Here is a 22,104-nt window from a genome sequence, read left to right on the forward strand (position 1 = left end):
TGAGACTGGCCCAGACTAAGCAAGAAAGTTGAACCATTCTCCACCTCTTTCTTGGATCTCGTTTCTCTGGACACAAAAGTACAAAAATCGCTTCTCCAGGAGGTAAAGGCAGAGCTCTGCGGACACCTTGACTAAGACGCAGCGACCCCCCAGCTGGAATATCCACATTTCTGTATTTTTTTTCTCAAGGGATGGGGATCTGGCTTGGGCAGGACTGGCACAGGAGTTCCGTTGTAGAAAAGACGGGAGTGGTGCCCCCCAGATACCTCCTAAAGCAAGTTTTAAGCTCAGTGGTTAAATACCGACCTTTCACGAGTTTGCTCTATGAGTCCTTCCCCCCCTCCAACCCCTCCCAAATCCCCCCAAAACAATCCACTCAAGAAATGTAGGCCATCCTGTGTATTCATTTACGGATTCACCACTCAACTCCAAGGCCTCGTATTTAAGGACCGGAATTTTCGACATCTGCCTAGAGCTGCGGTCAACAGCCTATTTTGACAAGCATTTAAATCACACCCTTTTCTTGCCCAAAGCCTCCCTCCTGACTTTGTGAAATTTAAAGAAATTCTAAATTTCGTATTAAAGACCCTCCTTTTCCTGCTCACGTTATTTCCTACTTAAAGATATAAGGAAGTGTCTACATTTTCCTGAAAAAAAGAAAAAGTGCAACAAAGTAAAACGACTCACAGGGAACTAAGTAGTTGTAAATAAGAGGAAAAAAAGTAATTACTGGTAGTGCTATAAAACAAATTTAAGAAGAAAACGGGAGGCAGTTTCCACTAAACAGACTGCCCCATATTGGAGTAGGGACAGGCTATTCTTCCTTAACCCTTAAAAATAATCATCTACAATTAAATTATTTTCAAACTGTAAACTGCTTTCAAACACCATAGCATTTTACCAGATTTATTTTACTTGTTATACACAGACGATACAAACGAGCAAAAAACAAAACGTTTCTCAATGGAGTGTGTACTTGTATAAATTATTCAGTTCACAGACAAAACGAAACAAATATAAAAATCACAACATTAGATTTACAGAAGAGCCAAAATATACACACGTTTAGACCCTGAATTCCTATCAGGAAAAAAAATCCCCCCAATGGACTGAATCTAGATTGAATATTGTGTATGATGCATATTTCACATTAATTTTAAAATACAAAAAAAAGTATAGGTTTGCTACACAACATTAGAAATCCTACTAATCTATTTTCAGGGGGATTAGTGCTCCTTATCAAATATAACAAGACTTAGTGGGAGGGGGAAAAACAGTCTTACTTGCATTAATGCTAGTGTTTTCCCAAGGAAGTCAAATTGCAGCTGTTTCTAGGTGTCGGGGAAATCATTTTCAAAACTAAAATGCAGTAAAATATACAACTCACACAATTCATCTTCACTAGACTACACTATAGTTACCAACAATTCAGTCATCTATATCATTAGTAGAATATTCATTACAAAGATTTACAGCATATAAAGGTGGAGGGGGGAACTGAAAAGATACTCAGAAACAGTTTGTCAGCATATGTGGCACCTGCACAGACCAGTAATGGATTTGGCACTTGGGGAAAAACAAATAAGGCAAAATAATATTGCTGATGTCGAGCTATTCTATTTAGAAGTAAGGGGTAAAAAACATATAATTCCAGTTAGCTTTGCTTTGCAGGCATCATGCCACTTAATCGACTTGCCTATGAAAAGACACCTATCCTTTACAGGTGTTTGGTCAGATTCTCCTTAGCTATTTGTGTGCAGTAGGGCAGAGTAATTATTTCATGCAACGGATTGAGGAGAAGTGAGAAACCCATCATTATCTAGTTTTTCAAGTTTCAAGTTTTCAGAGCCTCTTAGAATATTGTTAATTATCCCACCAGAAAAAATGTTAAAGGGGAGGGGGTGGAGAAAAAGGCAAAGAAAGGAAAAGAAATGAACGAGAAGGTTAAGCATGAACTGGTTTTGTGCCTTGACGATGAGAATAAAAACTAGCCATTCGTTACAGTAAATTAACACTATATACAGTCATTTCACAGGCTTTGCTCCACTAAAATTATTAACATCCCTACCATCCATCCATCCATCCACTCGGGGATAAGAAAGGACGCGCTGGGGGGTCCAGGTTCTAGAGTCAACATCCTACGGTTAATGGGGAGGCCGAGATTTGGCGGGTCGGAATAGCTGCTGCCTGACAGGACTGCCCAGGTCTCCTAAAGGTGAAGAGTTTCATTACCAGAAAGGGAAGGAGAGGGTGAGAAAAAGACGAGGGGAAGGGGAATTGTTGGGAGGATAACTTCACAGAAGGTTCGGAAGTAGGAAAACCAAAAGGTTTACAGCCAAGTTGAAGGTCGGTGCGCTAATTGCGGAAACTGCTGTGCAAAAAAGAAAGAAAGAAAGAAAGAAAAGGTTAAAATTACACTCGGAGACCTGTACTAAGCCGCTGCAGACGGTGTTCGAGGGTCAAACAAACTGAGGGGGCGCGCGAGTGGGGCGTGGGCAGGAGGCGCAGGGGGAGAGGCGCGAGGGGCTGGCGGGGGCCCGGCCGCGGCGGGGCGCGGGGCCGAGACGGGCAGGGGCGGCCTAGCTGTGCGAGTAGAAGCCGTAGTAGCCGCCTATGTCCTTGGCGCAGTTCTTCTCGCAGTCCCGCTGGGCCAGCACCTCGCTCTTGAGCGGGGACGAGCTCTCGGACACGGGCGTGTCAGCGGGCGAGATCCGCCTCCGTTTGGCCTGCTCGTAAATCCCCGAGTCGCTCGAGTCGATGGACTTGATGGAGGAGGGCGTCTCGATCCAGCTGGAGTCGGACAGGTCCTTGGGCTTGGCGTCCTCGGCGCCGGGCGGCAGCGGCGAGCGCTCGGCGGCCAAGCCCTCGGCCTCCTCGCCCAGGTAGGGGTTGGCGCCGGCCATACGCGCGGCGGCCGCGGCGCTGTTGGGCCAGCAGGGCAGCACCGAGCCCGACTTGGCGCCGCAGTACTGCGGGGGGCTGCGCGCGCCCCAGCCCGACGGGTCGGCGTAGTAGCCGAGCGGGCGGCCCGTGCAGCCGGCCGCCTGCAGCGGCAGCGCCTTCACGCCGGCCGCCGCGTACGAGAGCAGCGTGGCCGCGTTGCCCGCGAAGTCCGTGGCCGTGTCGTAGGCCGAGGCGGCGAAGTCCAGCCGGTTGTTGGCCGGCGTCACAAACCAGCGCTGCGGCGACGGCGCGCCCGGGTCCTCGGCCTGCTGCGGCGACAGCAGCCCGTTGGTGTGCGGCACGCTGCGGTCCGTGCCCGGCCCGGGGCCCGCGCCCGCGCCCGGGTGGAAGCGGGCCTTGGCGTAGTTGCTCACGAACTGGTCCTGCAGGAAAGAGCCGGCCATGGCGTAGCGGGCCCCGGGCACGATCTGCGAGCGCGGGGAGTCGTTGGGCGAGGGGGTCAGGCGGTCCATGTCGCAGCCAGTGTAGATCCTGCGAGGGAGGGAGAGAGAGAGAACCGAAGGGTGGCGCCAGGTCCCTTCGGGGGGCAAAAGGGAAGGCCACCCCTGGTTGCCCACCCACACCATCTCCACGTGTAACCTGCCGCCGTCCAGGATGGAGACAGACAAAAGGTCACAGACCTGCATCCTCTCCAAAATAAATCGTGAAATTATAAAGGAATCAATCTGTCTATTCAGGGACCTAAAAATGATACAGGTGAAGAAGAAGGCTTCCCTCCTCTCTTGCGTTCTCTCACCAGGTGCACAGGGGGCCCGAGAGAGGAGCACAGCAAGGGATTCTCATCCCCCTTCTCCACTGTATGTGTACACATTATGGCAGATTTACCCAGGAACTAAGGTGTTATTTGCCCAGTGGGCCTTTCTTCTTCGGTGAGAGTTTCTGAGCGAAATTTCTAAACAAGTCACCCACTTCCACCCTTTTAAGACCGCTTTCCTCCATTTGACACACGCGCGGGCCCCCCAGGTACTGACAAGCATCGGACTGGTTTTCGCCAGTCTGCTGAGACCCGGGAGGGTTACTGCTGCAAGCCTCCGCAGGACTTACTGTCTTGTTTTCCCCGTGTGATCTTTCAACCCCCAGCTCCCGACCACTAATACAAACAAGAATTACTACTTGGAAACAAAGTCATCAATCAGTAAAATTCTTTTGCAGAGAAAAAGCATTCTTTACTCTGACCTTCTTTCCCCAGCTTTTGATCTGTTACTGGTTAAAAACAACAGCAACAACAACTTGGGGGGCAAACTCTTGAAGTACAGTTATCAACCTCCGCCAAGCAGTCTCCCACTAATAATAGCTCATCCTTATACAACTTGATTATGTGTACCAGGCACCCTTGTCTAGGACTGTACAGACAGTAATTTATTTAACCATCACAACAATTTTCCAAGTTAGGTACCATTATTATCCCACTTTACAGGTGAAGAAACTGAGGCAAAGGGAAGTTAAATAACTTGCCCAACCCCATACAGTAATTGTGTTACTAAGAATTACCTTAAAGAAAATAGTCAAAGATTAGCTCTAGGCCCTGGGCCTAGAAAATCCCATTCGAATTGAGAAGGAACCAGAGATTGGATCAAGATTGGTCGAAGTATTTTCTCATACTCATACACACATGCCTCCCTTTTTATTTAGCTCACACATAAATGTTTTAATCTTTAATCAACAGACTGTTTTGAAAGAGAGCCTCAGTCTTGTCAGACCTCAATCCTTTGGGGAGGAGATTCCCTGGTGAGTGGCCAAGCAAACCCCCTGGCCCCCCTGAACTCTTCATTGCTCTCCCTGTTTCTCCAAAAGTGAGCCAGGCCCAAATAACCGACATTAACAGTGGAAAGGGAGTGTCATAAACCATTCTACTCTTCTCTAACCCATAAATGTCTAAGATAACCACTTGTACAGTTAAAGAAGCATTTTATGAGAAATATATAGTGATTTAAGCACCAAATGGAGTGGTTTTTTCCAACAGAAGTCAGCCAGAAGAGGGGCAAGTGAGTGTCATGCTGTGGCTGCTCAGGTGCAGTTTGCTTACTGCACAAAATTTCCCTCCTGAAATTTAAGTCCAGCCTCAAATAAGAACAAGTAGAGGGAGGCAGGAAGGGAACATAACCAGCAAGGTGCAAATACCTTCTCTGTTTACCACCACAATATTTTAAAAAGAAAAAAAAAACAATCTGCAAAAGATACAGTTTATATGCCCATCCAGGTCCCAACCCACTTGGGATTACTGAATTGATTTGTGCAAAATAAATGCTTTGGAACAGATGTTCACAGCAGAATTAAAAGCTCAAAATCTACAAGACCCCCTAGTACAGAGACCAATATCTCTGGTCTCATGGGCCACACACTTTCCACTGTGCTGAGCCCACCTTTTTTAGATTGTGAGGAAGGACTAGAGTAGCCAAGTTTTTTTTTCCTGGGGAATCATACTGATGAGGCTTGCTTCCTTTGGACCACTTTTGAGGGATGCACATGGCAGTTACAGGCAGTACCATCCATGACTGTCTTTTCAATTTGTTATAAAAATATCAGGAGGGAAGTTCGGTATCTACCTGGAGATAGCCACTTGTCTCCTCCACAAATTTAATCTATTCCTAGTCAAAGACAGATTCAACTTTGTAGTTCTATCCCAAGCACTTAATGCAAGCCATGAAATTAAAATGTATGTATTCTTCCCTTCTATGGTCAGAAAAAAAGTGAAGGGATCACCATAATCCAGATTTAGATTTTGCTATATAACTCTATCTGAACTCCTAGGCACTATACCTGGGCTCTGAGGAAGAACGCTAGAACAAGCCCAGGAAGTATTCAGTTTACACCTACTGTTGCCCCCAGAGGACAGCATTTTGATAGAAAAGACATGGAGTAGGTAAGTGATGCCTGGAGAAAAGGGAACCAACACATTTAATTAAAACGCACCTAGATAAAAACGATAAGAGGAAATATTTTTCTTTCGAAGCATAAATAATACACAGCAACAGAACCTGGGTCCTTCCCAAAGCCTGAAGTGACTGCAATATCGGCTGTGCTCGTGAACTTGCCTGTAGTGGGTGCACATTTTTATTCAGTCCATAGTAAACTTGCACAGGAAAAGCTATTACACAAAACTTGGAAATGGGTAAATAAAAGTCACATATGCCAAGGAGACTGTAACAACTGCCAGAGCCACATGCACTTTCAGGCAGACTCGGGTGGTTTCAGACACAGACAATCTGAGCTGAGCATCTGCAGTGCCACATACAACTCGCGCACCCGGGAACCAGGGCGGCTTCCCCAGCCAGCCAGTCCCCGAGCCCCGCCAACAACTTTGTAATTCACGCAAAAGCTAAAAATAGGCAGAGGAAACCTTTCACCAAAACCACAGAAGTACTAAGCCAGGTCACCAGAGAGAAGGGGAGCCGACAAAAAGGAAAGGAAAACCTCGAAAACAACCCTGTCTTCACACATTCTAGCTTCCAAAAGCCTTGTACAAAGCAATGCACCTTTGACCTAAAGCCCAATTCCACAAATTTGAGAAAGTGCAAAACTACTTACGTGTCATAATTATCCCGAAATCCTTTTGCAAAGGGGTTGTGATCTATTTTCAGTTGTGTAATCTGGAAAAGAGAAAAAAAGATTAATACGATTTTACATTCTATACAGAGGATTGGGTGTTTAAGGATATGTCATCTGCCGCTTTTTACAGGGGCTTACGGCCCACATTTCATTAAATAGCAAAGTTTCCCTAATTGAAAAATTTGAGGGAATGGGTGGAAAGGAAAAAAAAGAAAGTATGATGAAAGTTATGAGGAACATGTTTAAATTAATGGTGACTAAAACTAAAGAATTGCTTTCAATTAGCTCTCCCATGTGTTCTAAATTGGTTCAAATGCTCATTTTTTTAAAATGCTTGTTACATAATGCCCTTACTCAGGCAAAAATCTTTAAGGGGCACTTGAATTCATCACTAAAAAATGTTGCGTATCTTAAATGTTTCATCATATTTTTTAAAATTGGTCGCTTTTGATACACAACTTGAAGAACCCACAAGCTGCATCTTAAAATCAGTTTTGATTTAAAATAAACGCATATTTTTAACTTCTAATATTTTCATTTAAGTTTTTAAAAAACACCATCAATTCTAGTAGTCAAATCAACAGTAGTAAAATAAGTTTCTGCAAACTTGCAAATGCTTAAGTTCAAACTGCTAGAAAACTCACTTCGTAGCCCCCAGTAATTTAGTGTAGGTTTTAAATATATGAATGTGGGTTTCTTTTGATCACCCAGAAAGTGATACTTGAAAACTAAATAAAAATTCCCAAGAGGCCCGAGAAATTCTGGTCACCTTAAAGGTGGCCCGGGTGACCCGCGACGGAGACGAATAGGAAGCGTTTTCCCACCGGCTAGGTGTTTAGGGAAGGTGCCCAGCAGGCCCCTAGCCCTACGCCTAAAAGGCGCAGCAGAGCCAGCTGCGGCTGACGTTAGTGCCAGAGCGGGGGATGGCCGGGGGTAGCGGCGCGGGCCTGGAGAAGCCGGTGCCGACCGCCGCGCGCCCAGCCCCCAGGCCTCCTTACATCGGTGTTCTGGTAGGCGGTGACGGCGATGAACTGAGTCTCGGGAAAAGTGAATGTCTGCACGCGGCCGGGCTGGCTGGTGTCCTCCGTGCCGTCCTCGTTCACTTCCACCACATGCAGGCGGGGCTGGTACTTGTGCAAGGACTGCAAAACCACCATCTGTCCGGCGGAGAGAAAGGGGAGCGCCGGGCGGCGCGTTAACGCAGCCGGCGTGCGCGGGGCTCTGCGCCGCCCGCCGCGCGGAGGCTGCAAGGAGCCCGCCGCCCCTAGTAACTGATAGCGGGCCTCGCCCGGCTGGTGACTGGCTGGCGGGGGCAGACCAGCCCTCGCTGCCCGGGAGCACGGATCGCCCGAGCACGGGAGGAAAACCAAACCCGACCGCCCGATCCTCAGGGCCCTTCTCCCTGTCCTCCTTTAAGGAGAAACAAAGATTTTCACAACCTGCAGATCCTGCGCGTTTCCTTCTCAAAATCAACCAAGTATTTGTACTTGGGAAGGTTGGGAACTCGGGAATTGGGCGAGAGGGGGGGAGAAGAACAACTTTGTAGATTGTTTAATATAATTTCGGAGGATGGAAATAGAATTTTTTAGAAGTCTTTTTAATGAAGCAAAGAAACGTGTCCAGTTTCTCATGTTGGTTTAAAGTGATGAACTGGATCTTAGGGAGGGACGAGTATGTATAAGTGAGTGTGTGTGTGTGTGTGTGTGTGTGTGTGTGAGAGAGAGAGAGAGAGAGAGAGAGAGAGAGAGAGAGAGGGAGAGAGAGAAATGAGCGCTTGAGCCACTGACCTGCCCATTGTTGTTTGAAGCTCCTTTGTTGTTTGTAAGTTTTAATTTTCCAAAAGAGATTTCTTGACGCATCCAGTGAGCCCCCGTGTTGGGGGAATCCGGATGCATATAGACCCGATTTCCTAGAGAAAGAAACAAGTTGTTTACATGTGCCCCGGGCACTGCCCAGTCTTAACTCCTCACCACGTAGGACACACACACATATACACATACGCACACCCCTTATTCCACTGTGAGGCCCATTAGCTGGGGCTTTTTAGGCCGTGCTTTCTTCCTATTAACTGGGATGATTAAAATTGCTTTTGCATAATCCTCCCCCTTCTCGCGGCTCAGTCTGTCCCCCATCCCCCTCGTTTGCTTTTAGAAGTCATTGGCCGATCGTTTTAAAAGTCGCTCGAGCCAGTCCACAAAGGCTTTAATTAATCATTCTCACCTAAATAAGTGTCAGGAAAACGTGTTAATTGGAAGGACTTGCCTTGCACATTGGTGTCCGCTTTGCCGCAAGGAACCCATTTGCCTCCTTGAAACCTCCAGTGATTGGGATCCGCCAAAATCACATCCACAAAAATATTGTAATGAGCCGTGGGATCGAGACCAGAAATGTTAAAACTTAAAAAAGGAAACATGCGCCTATTTAAATTAGGAAGGGGGGAGAAAACAAGGGGGAAAAACATAAATGTTAAAGATTAAATGCAAGAAGCGAGGCGCCAGATAGCAAAGCAAAACTTGTTCTCTCAGCGTCAATGAGCGAATGTTTGCTGGGTTGGAAAAGGGGTGGTGGCGGAGGAAAAGAAGTGGGGCTGAAGTCGGGGAGTCGGCAGGTAGCACTGCCCAGCTGAAAAGCGAGATTGGCGACCCGAATCTCCACCTGTCGGTGCATCGGGCGTTGATGCGTCCCTCCCATCTCCCGGCCACCGGCCAGGGCTCTCCCCCTCTCTCTCGCTCTCCTTTCTCCGGCCACTGACTGGCTCTCCGACCACCTTTCTAGAGCGGGACCCCCCTCCCCGACATCACCGCGGTGGCTAGACCTTCCACTTTCCGTTTTTCCAACACCAGCCAACTCTAGGACGCGCCAGAGCGCCTTCCACTCTGCTCCCGACCCCGAATCTTCGCTGCCGCGGCGGTCACAAGCCGGGTGCACTTGCCCCCGGACCGCGCCTGGAGCAGCGGCAGCCAAGAACGTAGCATTACCTGCCCTGTTTGGTGATGATCATCTCCGTTTGGTGCCGGTGAAATTTCAGCCAAAGGGGCCTGTTGCACAGGTACACCTGCGCTTTGCCGGGCACCAGCCCGGGCTGCGTGGAGGAGAACTGGTAGAACGGGGCTCCTTGGTAGGAGTGGCCGTACTGCTGTGGGTAGGGGTAGCCGGCGGTGGGGTAGCCCTGCGGTGAGGAGTTGGACAGGAGGCTGTTGTAGGCTCCGTTGGTGATGACCGGGTGGTGGGCCATGTAGCGGCTTGGGCTGCCGATGGAGAAGGCGGGGTGCGCAGGTCCGTGCTGCCCGGCGTACGGGAACATGGCACTGGGAGCAGTGGCCGCGGACTGTGGCTGGCTGGACTGAGAGAGGAGGTAGCGATCTGCAGCAGAGCCATCGAAACTGTGACGAAGCTCAGAGACCCCGTCCAAGACAGGAGAGAGTTTACTTCTCTGGACGTCCCCTGGTGAGTCCTTGGAGTCAGGAAAATTGTCTGTATCTGACTGATTCGTCATCCCCCTGGTAATTTTTTTCAGAGGTGAACTTCTCTCCAGGTTGTCAGTGGTCGAGATAATGGGATGATCGTGCAAGACGAGCTCAGATCCGCCTGAATGTGGGTAGCTGCTGCTCACATTGAGAAATTTCTTGGAGAGCATGATAGAAGGAGAAAGGCAGTGCTCCAGCTGCATAGCTCTGGAACCTGAACACTCACCCTCCTGTCCCTGGTTTTTAAAGTCCTATTTATCATAAACTAGAAATCCACAGACCCCCTCACTAGACAGAAAGCACTTCAACCAGCAAATGCTTCTCAAAGGTTTGATTTACTTTTTTTTTCCCTGGGAGAAGAGATTGGCCAATTGACACTATGCAGCAATCAGAAAAGGCTCACTTTTGATCTTGCTGCTTGTGCAGCCGATGAAACGGCTCCTGCCATTGGTTAACTGCTGACAGTAATTTAATTAGATAGACATTAATTAGGATAATCACCTGGCTCCTGGTCGCTGCGATCATGGCAAACTGAAGGGGATGATTTTATTGTTGGCTTGGGGGTGGGATGGGGAACGTGTGTTAGTTTTACGTGAGCACTGTTGTGTCACCTTTAAGCTTTGTGACCACTGCTTTAGGAAGATTCAAAGATGTGCAATTTACTAAACATTTTCCTACCTTCTCCCCCCACCTCCCTCCTTTGGAGCTGAGGGGCGGAGGAGGGAATTCAACGATGCTAGGAGATTTTTCGGATCTGAATGAGCCAAATATTCAGTTGAATGTAACGATTTCAAGTGCAAAGTATACAAAGCGCGAGCCGGTGGCCTCTTCTCGCCCTGTAAAAGTTCCAGAGTCTGTCTTTTCCAGTTAATACAGAAGCACAAGACACCTGACCCAGTCCTTTGTGAGCAGGTCCTGTGTGTCCTCCACGAACACCCCCACCAACGCACACCTTTTAAACTACATACATACATAAATAAATCACTGCTGCTGAGAGCCACCTCCATGAGAGAGAGCGGGAAGGGGGAGTAGTGGGGGAGAAAGGCAAGCAACTCAGCCCCCCCATCCACCCACCTCGGGAAGGTTCGGTTTCTTGGTTGAGCACAGAAACAGTGACAATCAATGATCTCCTTTTTAAGTTTTGAAATAATCATAAGCTGTCGGGCTGAAGTGCCTTAATGTAGTTGCTGTGATGTTTACGAGGTCTTCCCTAAATATTTTATCAGCGAGCTTGGTTGCAGATTATCTGAAGAGCATCTAACTGGGGGCAGGCGCCATGCATGCCTCGCATGCCACTGCACTTCCTTCTCTCTGAGGTACGGCCTTGGCGACAGGTTCAAAAGCCTCGCCAGGAAAAGAGAGGGCCGGGTCCTCGCGCAAATGGGTTCCCTAGAAGCGTTGATCTGGGGAGACAGAGTGGAAGTGGTGTCAACGCAGTGATCGTTACGGAAGACTCTGTGTGTGTGTGTGTGTGTGTGTGTGTGTGTGTGTTTAATGTTTTTATAATCTGGAGGGGAGAAAAAGAATCCATGCCAGTAATTTTAAAATGAGAAAGAATCTAAAGAGGAATAGAGAAAAGAACCAGTTTAAAAGGATGTTGGCACAAATCAATAGCACGAGGCCCAAAGCAGCACCGAGGTGTAGGAAGAAATCTCCCAGTACTGGGTCTACAGAGGAGCCCAGCCCTCCGCCCGAACCAGAGGGCCAAGAGGCTTCACCGCTCTACGCTGCTTCCCGTGGCCGGCACCCGCCAACCTGCCCTCCTGTGGCTTTCCCGGGACGCCGAGCCGCGCGGGAACTAGGAGGAGGAGCGCAGCGCCGGAGCTCAGCTCGGCCCCGCGAGCTGGCTGACTGGCGGGCCGGCTCCACGCGGGGCACTGCGGGGGCAGGCGGCGAGAGAAGCCACCCCCGCGCCCGGCGCTCGGCCCCAGGCCAGCCGCCCCGCTCTGGCTCCATTGTCTAAGGTCCCCGTAGGCTCCCCAGCACCCTGGCGGTCCCGAGAGGGAGCCGCCCACAGACCCGGGGAGCGCGGGGCGAGCGGCAGCTGGCGCGGACCCCGGGGGCACACACTCTTTCCCTGCCGGAGGCTCGGCCTGGGCGCCTCCGCCCGGTGGAGCTCGTACCTTCCTCCGAGAGAGTGCATCTGCCTTCCTCGGGCCCGGCCGCTCCCTGAGGGAGAGCGGCGCCGGGGACATTGGGTGGGTCTGGCGCTTTGCAGAGAGGGTCTAACCCGACTCGACCTGCGCCTAGGCGGGCGCATTTTGAGAGCGCCGCCTCTGGGGGCTGAGCGGCCAGCGCTGAGCCCGGACTGCGCCCCCGAGGCGGGCGGGCGCCTTGGCCGCAGAGGGCACCAGGCGTGGCAAGGCCCGGCGAGCGCGGCCCAGGGCCGGAAGGGTTGGTGCCCAGATGTCCCGGACTGGGAAAAAAAAAATACAGCCAGACCCCATTTTCCTTTCGAAAGCAAATCTCAGCTCGTGGCCAGGAAGCTTCACTAACAAGCAGGGCCTTAACTGTTGAGGCGTTGGGGTGTGGGGGGAGGGGACAGCAGCTATGACATTATTGGACGCTTGGTTTTCTTTGCCTTTTACCTTTCACCACCATTTCTCCCGAGAGCCTTTGGCCTGGTTTTGGCTACTCTTGCTTTCCCCTTTTTCGATCATTCACTTCTTTGTCCCCGAATGCCTCTCCACCCCCTCCTCGGTGGGACAGAGCCTTCAGTGTGTCGCAGAAAGGAGAGACTCTACCTGGACTCTTTTTCGGGTTTTGTTATTCCCGGTACCCTGAACTGGCTTTTTAAAAAATGAAGAATGCTAAAAATGACTGTTAAAGTAGAGGAAAGGGAGAGTGCCTCCTCCTCAGAGTTTCTAAGGAATTGGATTAGGAGATAAATGTGCATTCTCACTTAGATTACCAGTACTGAATTCAGTGATTCCTCACATACAGGCTATGTCTTTAACATATATGCTCAAGAAGGAAAACAGGCTTTTCTCAGAATCAGCACATCAGCTCTTGAATCATACTTCCATAGAGCTGGTCTTCTCAAACTTTAGAAGTGCTTATGCACCACACCAGGATTCTTGATTCGGATTCAGCAGGCCTGTATTTCTAATGAGCTCCCGGAAGACTCAGGTGCTCCTGGTACAGGCAGATGGCACTGAATAGTGAGGCTGGAGCTTTTGATGCCCCCATACTAGGCTAAGTGGAAAGCGGGAACATCTCTGTATTAGAGGCAAGAGTTTTGGTTCTAGTGCTGCTTTAGTGCTGCAGAGACCGGTAAAGATGCTCACATAAACACACACACACATACACACACACACACCCTGAAGTGGCTTATTGAGCTTGTGATTAAATAAGTTGTTTCAGTGCCTGCCTCGGCCTGGGTTATCAGGCTGCTGCTAAAATAGCTGTGCATTCCAAGAGAAAGGTGTTCACTGAGCCTTCTTAAGACATCCTCATTCTGATTGACTCCAAATCCACAAAACTGTAGGTTTTTGCTAGGAGGGATTCTGGTAAGGTTTTGAAATTGGGAACGTCTCCAACATGAACCAAGTGGGAGAACATGGTATGTGACTGTGGGAAGTCCCGGAAGATGAGGTGATCAAACAAGGAGAGCAAAAGGCAGGCCTTGTGTAAGCCTTCTCAGTCACTTTACTCACTCAGGAGCTATTTTTCAGGGGACTAAAGTGAAAGAAAGAAAAAAAAAAAAAGTAGTTTCCAATGCAATGTTGAGAATAACCCTTGTATTACTGAGGCCTTCTTCTTTGGACATATTGTACAAAAATAATCTTGACTAGCTTTTCACACTATCTGTGAAGAAGTCACAGAACCTGATTTATGTAAAGGGGAAAATCATGTATTAAAAAAACCCGGAACACTTGCACACAAGTTTAAATCAGGCAAAAGGAAAATTTCTACAAACTTCAAGTCATATTTTAATTGTAAATGGTTAGCTGTTATAATCCCAACAATTAATACATATTACAAGTCCTATATAAAATATACCATCACTATATTTAAAAGAAGAAACCACAGGACAATCAAGAAATGCTCAGAATACCTTATTCCACCAAAAACAGAGACTGTGAAACATAGTGGGAATTTAAGCCACTTCCACTTTTAGTTTCTGGTAACTTTTCATTAGGCAACCAAGAACAGCCTAGAATTATTCAAATAGGAGAGTAATTTGGTTCACCACATTATTCATACTACTCTATCAGAGGCTGAAGCTCAATTCTAAATCCCCAAGTAAATTCCCTCTTTAATGAAGCCTTAGAAACATTCTTACCATTTTTCACAAAGAGAGAGACAATTAAATCTTTGTCTCCATGCGTTTTGCACATTCTTTGGTGTACCCAGTATGGTGCTGTACCATGTGTGAGTACTTATGTACATCAGGTTAGAAACAGGTTGAGGGACGAGGTCATCTATGAAAACTGCCATTAGTCAAATTTTTGTCTTTATCAGAAAACTGGGTACTTCTAAGTTAATTTAAGAAAGATGAGAGAAAACAGTAACAAAATTACTGCTTATGTGCTCATGATATTCAATTCACATTATGGCTACGTTTCTCGTTTTGCTTTGAGGACACTGCACACCTTCTATGGCTGTTTCAGCTGGAAGTCTAGTGAAGTTTTGCAGCAGGCAATTCCCAGACAATCGCAACACTGTTGGTGGAATGTACTCTTTAAAAAAAAAAAAATCATCAAAGTCTAAATTTAAACTGCCTCCCTTTTCTCCTTATATGTACCCCTCTGAAATACTGAAAGTATAATCTGTTAACAAGATATTGAGTATTCAATATTAACTTGTGACAAATATTTTTAATAAAATATGTCAACATTTTTCTGGGTTACTCACTAATGAGGTAGCCACTCTTTAATGGCAGTCATTTTACATTTGTGAAGTTTTGTTATCACACTGATGTTTTATGTGTTATCTTAAATTACAAAGGAAAACATATCTTTGTGTGAGATTTCCAGTGCACTGTCAAATGTTATTCTGTCAATTCCACCCAGTGCCAAAAAGACCTCAGGAGACATAGACTGTAAATGTATTTTATTTTGTAAGCAACAATCAAAATATATTTGTGTTACTGATTTCTTCAAATATTAAATGGGATCTTAACAAAATTTGTCCACTTTGATGTATTCTTATACAACTTTGGAATCTGCAAAGACCCTGACTAAAGAAACAGAAGTAATTGCACAACGGAGACTGAAGGTGTTACAGTGCTGCAAATGATGCCAGATGTCTTACATTTAACCAAATACACCTTCAGAGGTCCCTTGATTTTGAGCATTAGGAACAAGAGGACTATACACTGAAAGTATCACTAGAGCTTTTTGCATTGCTTTATTTAAATACAACAGTATCCAACATAGCTGCTAAACACTGGACAATATTTGAAGTCATAAGTACATCCACATGTTCCTCCAAATGACGTTTGGGGTCCTAAAAGAAAAAAGGAATAAGGAAAGAAAAAGAAAAAAGAACCATATTACTGGTAGATGAATTATTTAGATTTTTTTTCAGTAGCTGATGAAATTGGTAAAGAAAGCCAAAACTAAATTTATATATATTTTACAATTTAACTTTCCCTATATATTGTTACATTTTCAGGATTTCTAAATCTGTTAAAATGTTAAGGAGCTGATAAAATAAAGACCGATTTACACAATCGATGTTATGACTCTGCAGCAGAAATGATAGTCACAAGGAATTCTATACAAATCCGAAATCATCTGATTTTTTTAAAAAAGCATAAGCATTTTATCTGTGTGTATAAGCCTGATTATGTGTGTATACTTTCTGCCATTCATATATACTGAATGTCTGAGGGGGTACTTTACTCAAAGCAGACATACCAAAAGGAAAGAGTTCAATGTGAATTCTCATCACTTTCTCTGTAATTTTAATTTAATTCCTATGTAATTTTAATATTTCAGGAATAGTGCTTTAAATGATTCAGGAAATATTCTTGGATCAAAAGTCACTGTTAGTAATTTAAAAATTTAAATACAATTTGGATCAATTCTAAAATGTTAAGGATATTTCGTGTAGCTATTTTGAAAAAATGTATCACAGAAAAGAATATAGGTACAATCCATTAATTTAAACCTGATCAAATCTGTATTTGAAACATCTGAGTTAAAAACAAGACTTAAAATTGCATTGTAATAAAGGAGGTTAAGTTTAAATGCTTAATATACATTTATGTTTAAGGCTGAGCTGATTGAAATATTTCAGCTAAATTTGAAAGCTTTGAAATAAAGGATAGATACTGCACACAATAAAAAACTTTCAACTAAACCATTATTTTCTTATATGTATTTTGCTAAAATACCAAGACTCCTAACTTTAAACAAATGTTCACCACTGAAATTACTTCTTGGCTGTTCTTTTCTAAACTACAATTTCAATACGCTTGATTTCTTTAAAATACCCAGAGATACAACACGCTACAAATAATTTCAAATAACTAGACCACAACACTAAATTTTCTTTATTTCAGAAATAAGCCTTAGGACATTTTAGGTGACAGAGACTAAGAAAGACCGGCAGGAGAAAAAGATATTGGTCTGATTCCATCATAGGCAGTTTTGCTTTTGCCACAAAGGAGGCCAAACTAGTGAAGTACTATATTTTTAAAAAATGATTCTGATGATTATTAAACTTTGCCAATTATATATATTTTCAGTTTCACTTTTAATTTCTTTGCTGCTAACTGTTAAACAGAATCTACATCAAGAAACTATAGCATCAGAGTCATTTATTCAAAAAATAGTTACTGAATGCTAGGCTCCAAGTTGGTGATCTAATATTACATATTAGACTAAAATAAGTAGTGGGAAAAGACAACAAGGGTGACTGTATCACACAGGATGAGAGAATAAGATGAATTATACCTCATTTTCGGTTTTGGAGGGTTCCTCTTGTTAATGAAACTGTAATATTCAGAATGCAGTGAGATTTGACTTCACCAATTATGATACTTAAGTCAGACCCTTGCCCCTACTGCTCTATTGGAATAACTGGTTTTGCGGTGAATTGGTAACACACTTCCCTCAGTTATCTACATTACTTCTTGTGGCAGCTGGGTGATTCTTAGAGATTTCCCATCCAAGAATGGTCCTGGCCCAAACCTACATAGCTTGTGAGATGTGATGGGATCAGAGCATATGGTAGGATGGCTGAAAGCAAAGACAGCTTAGTGTCTTGCATCTGAAATATCAAGATTCTGCCAACATCAGCAATATGATAACCATGTTCCATGAAATGAAAAAATGTAATCAACATTCTTTAAAAAACAGTCTAATTAATCTGTAGATTCTTTTAATTGGTTGCTGTGTTCCCCCCAACCTTCAGAAAAATAGGAACTAAAATATATATTTCATCTTGGGAAAAGTGAAAGAGCAAATACTTAAAACCCTTTCCCTTCACTCAGTAGAATCCAACAGGGCTCTAAGCTTTCTCAGGAATATTACCTATATATTGAAGCCTACATATTGATAAACTATATCATTTTTAAAACTGTTACATATGAAATAAACCTATCATTCTATTATCTTCATGGACAATATTATTTCAAGTAAAAATAGTGCTTGGAAAATCAACTCAGGACACAAGTTTCCTACTTTATTTCTACAAAATTGTTTTCACTAAAGATAGTATCTCACAGGTATATTTGTGATTTACTTCTCTATAGATGGCAAAAAGAATCTGACATCAAATAATTCAGGGACCTTTAAAATTAGCATCACATTTACATGACAGAAGAAAAATGTACAGTGAACAGACAGGGAAAAAAAATCACACAGGCTCCAAAATACTTTTAACTCTACAAGAGCATGTTATTATGTGAATGCATAACCTATTACAGTACACCTCACCTGCTTGCCAACATTCTTTATTGCCAGCTGTTCAGGTGTCATCTTATCTTCTTCTTCTACAGCCTGTGAATGAAACACAAAGGACAGAGTTTCAAATTCTAAATGTACTTTTCCCACTGCTGAATAATCATCAGATAATGATGATCATAATTTTCATTCACAGAACCTTTTATTCAAGTAATTTATTGCACAAAAAAGTAATTCTGCTAATCTTCAGAACAGCCTTCAGGGTAATAAAAACTATAACCACCATCATTTTGAAAACAGACTTAAGAAATTTGTAAAAGACATTGAAAATATCCAATTGGACCACCAAATGGAAGTGGTAACCATTTGAAAACTGTTATGGAATTATCTGAGGGATGGCTAAACTGGAGGATGGAAGACCCTAAGGGAGCTGCTTGTGGCACTGGGGTACTAACTACTCCCATTCTGTCTCCTTTTTCTTTTCCTACTTTCACTATGGCTCTCCCCCAACTTCCTATTATCTTTGTCACCTTTTTCTTGTCAACCAAACTGTGCATACCCAGTATCTAACTATCAGTAACACTTAGGATCAAAGGACCTGCTACTGACTTTTGATCCACAGCTAACAAATCATATAGTGTAATCCCTTAATACCTTCACATATTTAAATCTGTAAAAGTAATAGATATACTCAGAAAAAATTCTCAGTTCTCCACATGAATGATCTTTAATAATCATGAAGAAATAGAGTAATCTGAAGTTTTCAACATCAAAAAAATTACTTGAAATAAATGCCAAATCAAATAAAAATTAATTCAACCAAACCATATATACAAACCACTTTCTACTATTTTCAAAGCCAGCTACAAACTTTTATGCGTATGACCATAAATTTTCTAGCAGAATAATTTTGAAGTAATTACAGCATTTAGATTAGCTACCAATATTGCCCTCTACCCTAATAATGCACCACTGTGTAACCTCTTTATTGAGAATTCTAAGTTTAAGCAACCTCCTTCGTAACAGTTTTGGGTATGGTACTGCCTGAAGCTAGGGCCCTGCATCAGGTGAACTCCTGGTCTGTGATTTATCCACAGCATTTGATAAATGGAAAATGAAGAAAATTTAAGTATCACCAATCTTAAGAAGTAATACCATAGCACTTAATATGGTTACAAAGGGAGTGAGAAAACAGGGGCAGAAAGCAGGAAACCAAAATCCCAGTGAGGGTTAGATTTGGATACTCTAAACTTAATCATCTCGCAGCTGCCAAATTTCTTCATGTGTGAACAATGAACACGTAGGAAATGCAATCATCAGACATTTCCCATAAACTGGGAAGTTTGGCTGCATTTCACACCTTCTTAATAGTTTTGTAAACAGAGAACTTGAAAATGAGCAAAGATGGCAAGTATCTAATTTTATAAACGGACAAACTATCTGGAGAATTTTCCGCAGTAGAATCTGCCTAAAGAGAAAAGACAGTGAATAAGTATTGCATCTACTGATTATTATAGGATACTTATTTACAACACATCATTAGGAAATACATTTATGACTCATAAAACTAAAAAGGGGAAAATAAGTTAATAACACTCCAAATCTAGAATTCCCTAGACAGAGAATATATTCATTTTCAGAGTCAGATGTCACTCCTATTATTTGCAGCTAGTTAAAAAAAGTATCTTCTAACTGGAAAATTGCTTCTCCTACTATCTCAGTGTTTTACATATACAGAAACACTGGCAACGCATAAAAAGTTTGTCTTTCTAAATTACTTTTACAAATCATGACACTATACCTTACCAACCTGAAAACATATTAGATAAATGGAACAATTCACGTTAAGTCTGTACTCTATATCCATTCAGTGTTAGTTCTATGCACACGCCAACAATAGTACTTTACGGTACTGGAAGGAGGTAAGGGTTTTGGAATTTGGCTCAAAATACCAATCCATGTACAAAATAGTTATTATGGAGTATTTTGGAGTGTTGCAAATATCAAAGATGGCAGACATGCAAAGATGAAAGTAAAAAAGCACTTAAAGCATTGATCTTATTTGAAAGGTTAAACAGAATATAAAAAGCTCTAACTCAATTTAAAAAATCTTTTATATCATTTAACCACTTTACCAATTAGTTTTCCCATTTCCTATAATTAAAAGAGAGAGTTCACAAACTCTTTGAGAAGTGCAGATGGTAAAAAGTACTCCCAGCCATAGATGCCATCTGGAAAATGAGGAGCAGCTGTAGATTTAGGCATATACTAAGGTTGCAAACCCCCATGACAAAAGAGTAAGCACATCTCTTACACTCTGAGATAGACCAGATCATCACATTAAACCCCTAAATATTTTCTCCAGCTACCTAAGTTACCTTTATCTCATCTATCATCTGAGCAAGACCAGTTTGCCTTCATTCATAGCTCTAATCTGGCTAGTCACCAGGAAAAATTAAGAAATGGTAGCAGCAGAAACAAATGAAATTCAGGCACAGGCAGTGTCCTTACTAGGGGAACTTCTGTGTTTATGGCAACTTCTGTGATTTGGCATCAAATTTTGCTTTTGCATTCGTGCTCTTCGGTTTACTCAACCAACAAAAAAGCACTGAAAATGTTTGTGGCTATTCACACTAGAAACGTTTTTAACAGTTTATCAACAAAGACCCCCAGATGGCTATCCCATCATGCACGGTCTGCACAGTTCTAAGAAATTCCTGGAATTTGGTCTGTTGTGTTATCATAATCCCCTCAGATGTACCCCCCATCTTAAAGAGGCTTTTACTAAAGCCATTAACCTCATTATCTTTTTCCTGGTAAGAGTCAAATTTCTCAAATGGAAAATCTGTGTTTCAAATTCTACCATTTTATTTACCTTCTAACAAACATGGATTGGACCCTTAGCACTTCATGAGTACTCTTTTAAGGATCTCCACCTGGCAAATTCCAATGGACTCAGTTTACTTGAACTTTCTGAACACCTTTTCCAATACCCCTTTTCTCTTCTAATCCTTTAACCTCTGCTTTCATGACACCATGTCTCTTATTTCACTTTATATGTCATATCTATTCCATTCCTTGGGCTTCTTTTTTTCCCTTTGATATGTTTGCAGTGTTCACTCTTAACATGCCATGCTTCCATTTAAGCACATGCTTTGTAAAATCACCTATATGGTATATTTTTTCACCATTAAACAATCTCTTCATAAACTGCTAGTGAATGTAATATAGGCATTTTAGTTCTTTCTTGATTTTCATAAAAAGTCAATGCATTGACTATATAACTGAAAATCACACTATGGGTTATGGGGATAGAGAATAAGTTTAAAGAAATGGCTTTTATAAAACATACTTGGGAAAGCAAAATTAACAAACATGAAACAATTAGAAAACTATATGAGAAAGTATTACAGGTGTGAATATGGAGAACAAAAAAGTGGGTTCCCTACAACCATTAGTAATTAAACATTAACATGTACATATTAATTTACTGAATCCTTAAAACATCCCAGTGAAGTAATCTACATTTTACATAAAGAAATTAGGCACTATCTCCTATATGTTAATTCCAGCAATACTTCTACTATAAATTTTTTTTCTAACTCTCCTTTTGAAAGTGCTTATAACGCTCTAGTACATTCTATGTATGTCCTCAACAGTAGAATTTTCCTCATTTTATACATTCAGTAAATAACTACTAAGTACTCACTATGAGTAAGACAGTTCTTGCTCTTCAAGAAGCTTGCATTTGGGTTTTACTTTACCTGCCAGTAAATCTCAAATTATAATGCAATATGAAATATACAAAAAAGGAGTGTGCCCAACTAATGATGGGGACAATATAGCCACACAGCCAATAAGCAATGAAACTGTGACTTAAATACAGTCTTATCTATCTCCAAAGACCTCAAAGCAACATTCATGGCAATTCGGGAAATCATTACTTTTTAATGACACATCTTGAATAAAGCCAAATCCATGATTTATTAAGTGACCCAGAATACGTAAATTCCTTCTAAAAATATTATAAGGAATCCAATTTTAAAATATAATTATATAAAATAGAGATATAAAATAAACATCATGTGTGTGCCCATACAAGTGTGTGTATGTATAATAGAAACTGCAGTTTAGACTGTTGAAAAAACTTTCTATGGCAGAGTCTACTGCTAGTTGCCTACCTAATACACATCTTCTTTTATAATATAGCTCTAATTTTATTAAAGGCAGTAATGCTCCCAGGTAAAAGACTATATAGCCTTTCTCAA

General features: G+C 43.2%; 2 protein-coding genes across 2 annotated transcripts in view; both read right to left on the bottom strand.

The window, feature by feature from the left end:
• Nucleotides 1-892: 892 nt before the first annotated feature.
• On the bottom strand, nucleotides 893-11,345 carry TBR1 (T-box brain transcription factor 1). Its single transcript, XM_067741742.1, has 6 exons — nucleotides 9,492-11,345; nucleotides 8,776-8,930; nucleotides 8,301-8,422; nucleotides 7,512-7,670; nucleotides 6,493-6,554; nucleotides 893-3,435 (listed from the first exon to the last, which is right to left on the bottom strand). Exons 1-6 carry the CDS (start codon nucleotides 10,181-10,183, stop codon nucleotides 2,580-2,582), a joined length of 2,046 nt encoding a protein of 681 aa, XP_067597843.1. The 5' UTR covers nucleotides 10,184-11,345; the 3' UTR covers nucleotides 893-2,579.
• Nucleotides 11,346-15,018: 3,673 nt separating this feature from the next.
• Nucleotides 15,019-22,104, bottom strand: part of PSMD14 (proteasome 26S subunit, non-ATPase 14) — a 95,030-nt gene continuing 87,944 nt past the window's right edge. Inside the window, exons 11-12 of the mRNA XM_067741743.1 lie at nucleotides 17,870-17,932; nucleotides 15,019-15,431 (exon numbers count right to left, since the gene is read on the bottom strand). Coding sequence (XP_067597844.1) covers nucleotides 15,333-15,431; nucleotides 17,870-17,932 — 162 coding nt within the window. The 3' untranslated portion in view covers nucleotides 15,019-15,332. The remainder of the gene's footprint in view (nucleotides 15,432-17,869; nucleotides 17,933-22,104) is intronic.

Source organism: Pseudorca crassidens, chromosome 6 (assembly GCF_039906515.1).
Source record: "Pseudorca crassidens isolate mPseCra1 chromosome 6, mPseCra1.hap1, whole genome shotgun sequence".
NCBI classification, from domain to species: Eukaryota; Metazoa; Chordata; class Mammalia; order Artiodactyla; family Delphinidae; genus Pseudorca; species Pseudorca crassidens.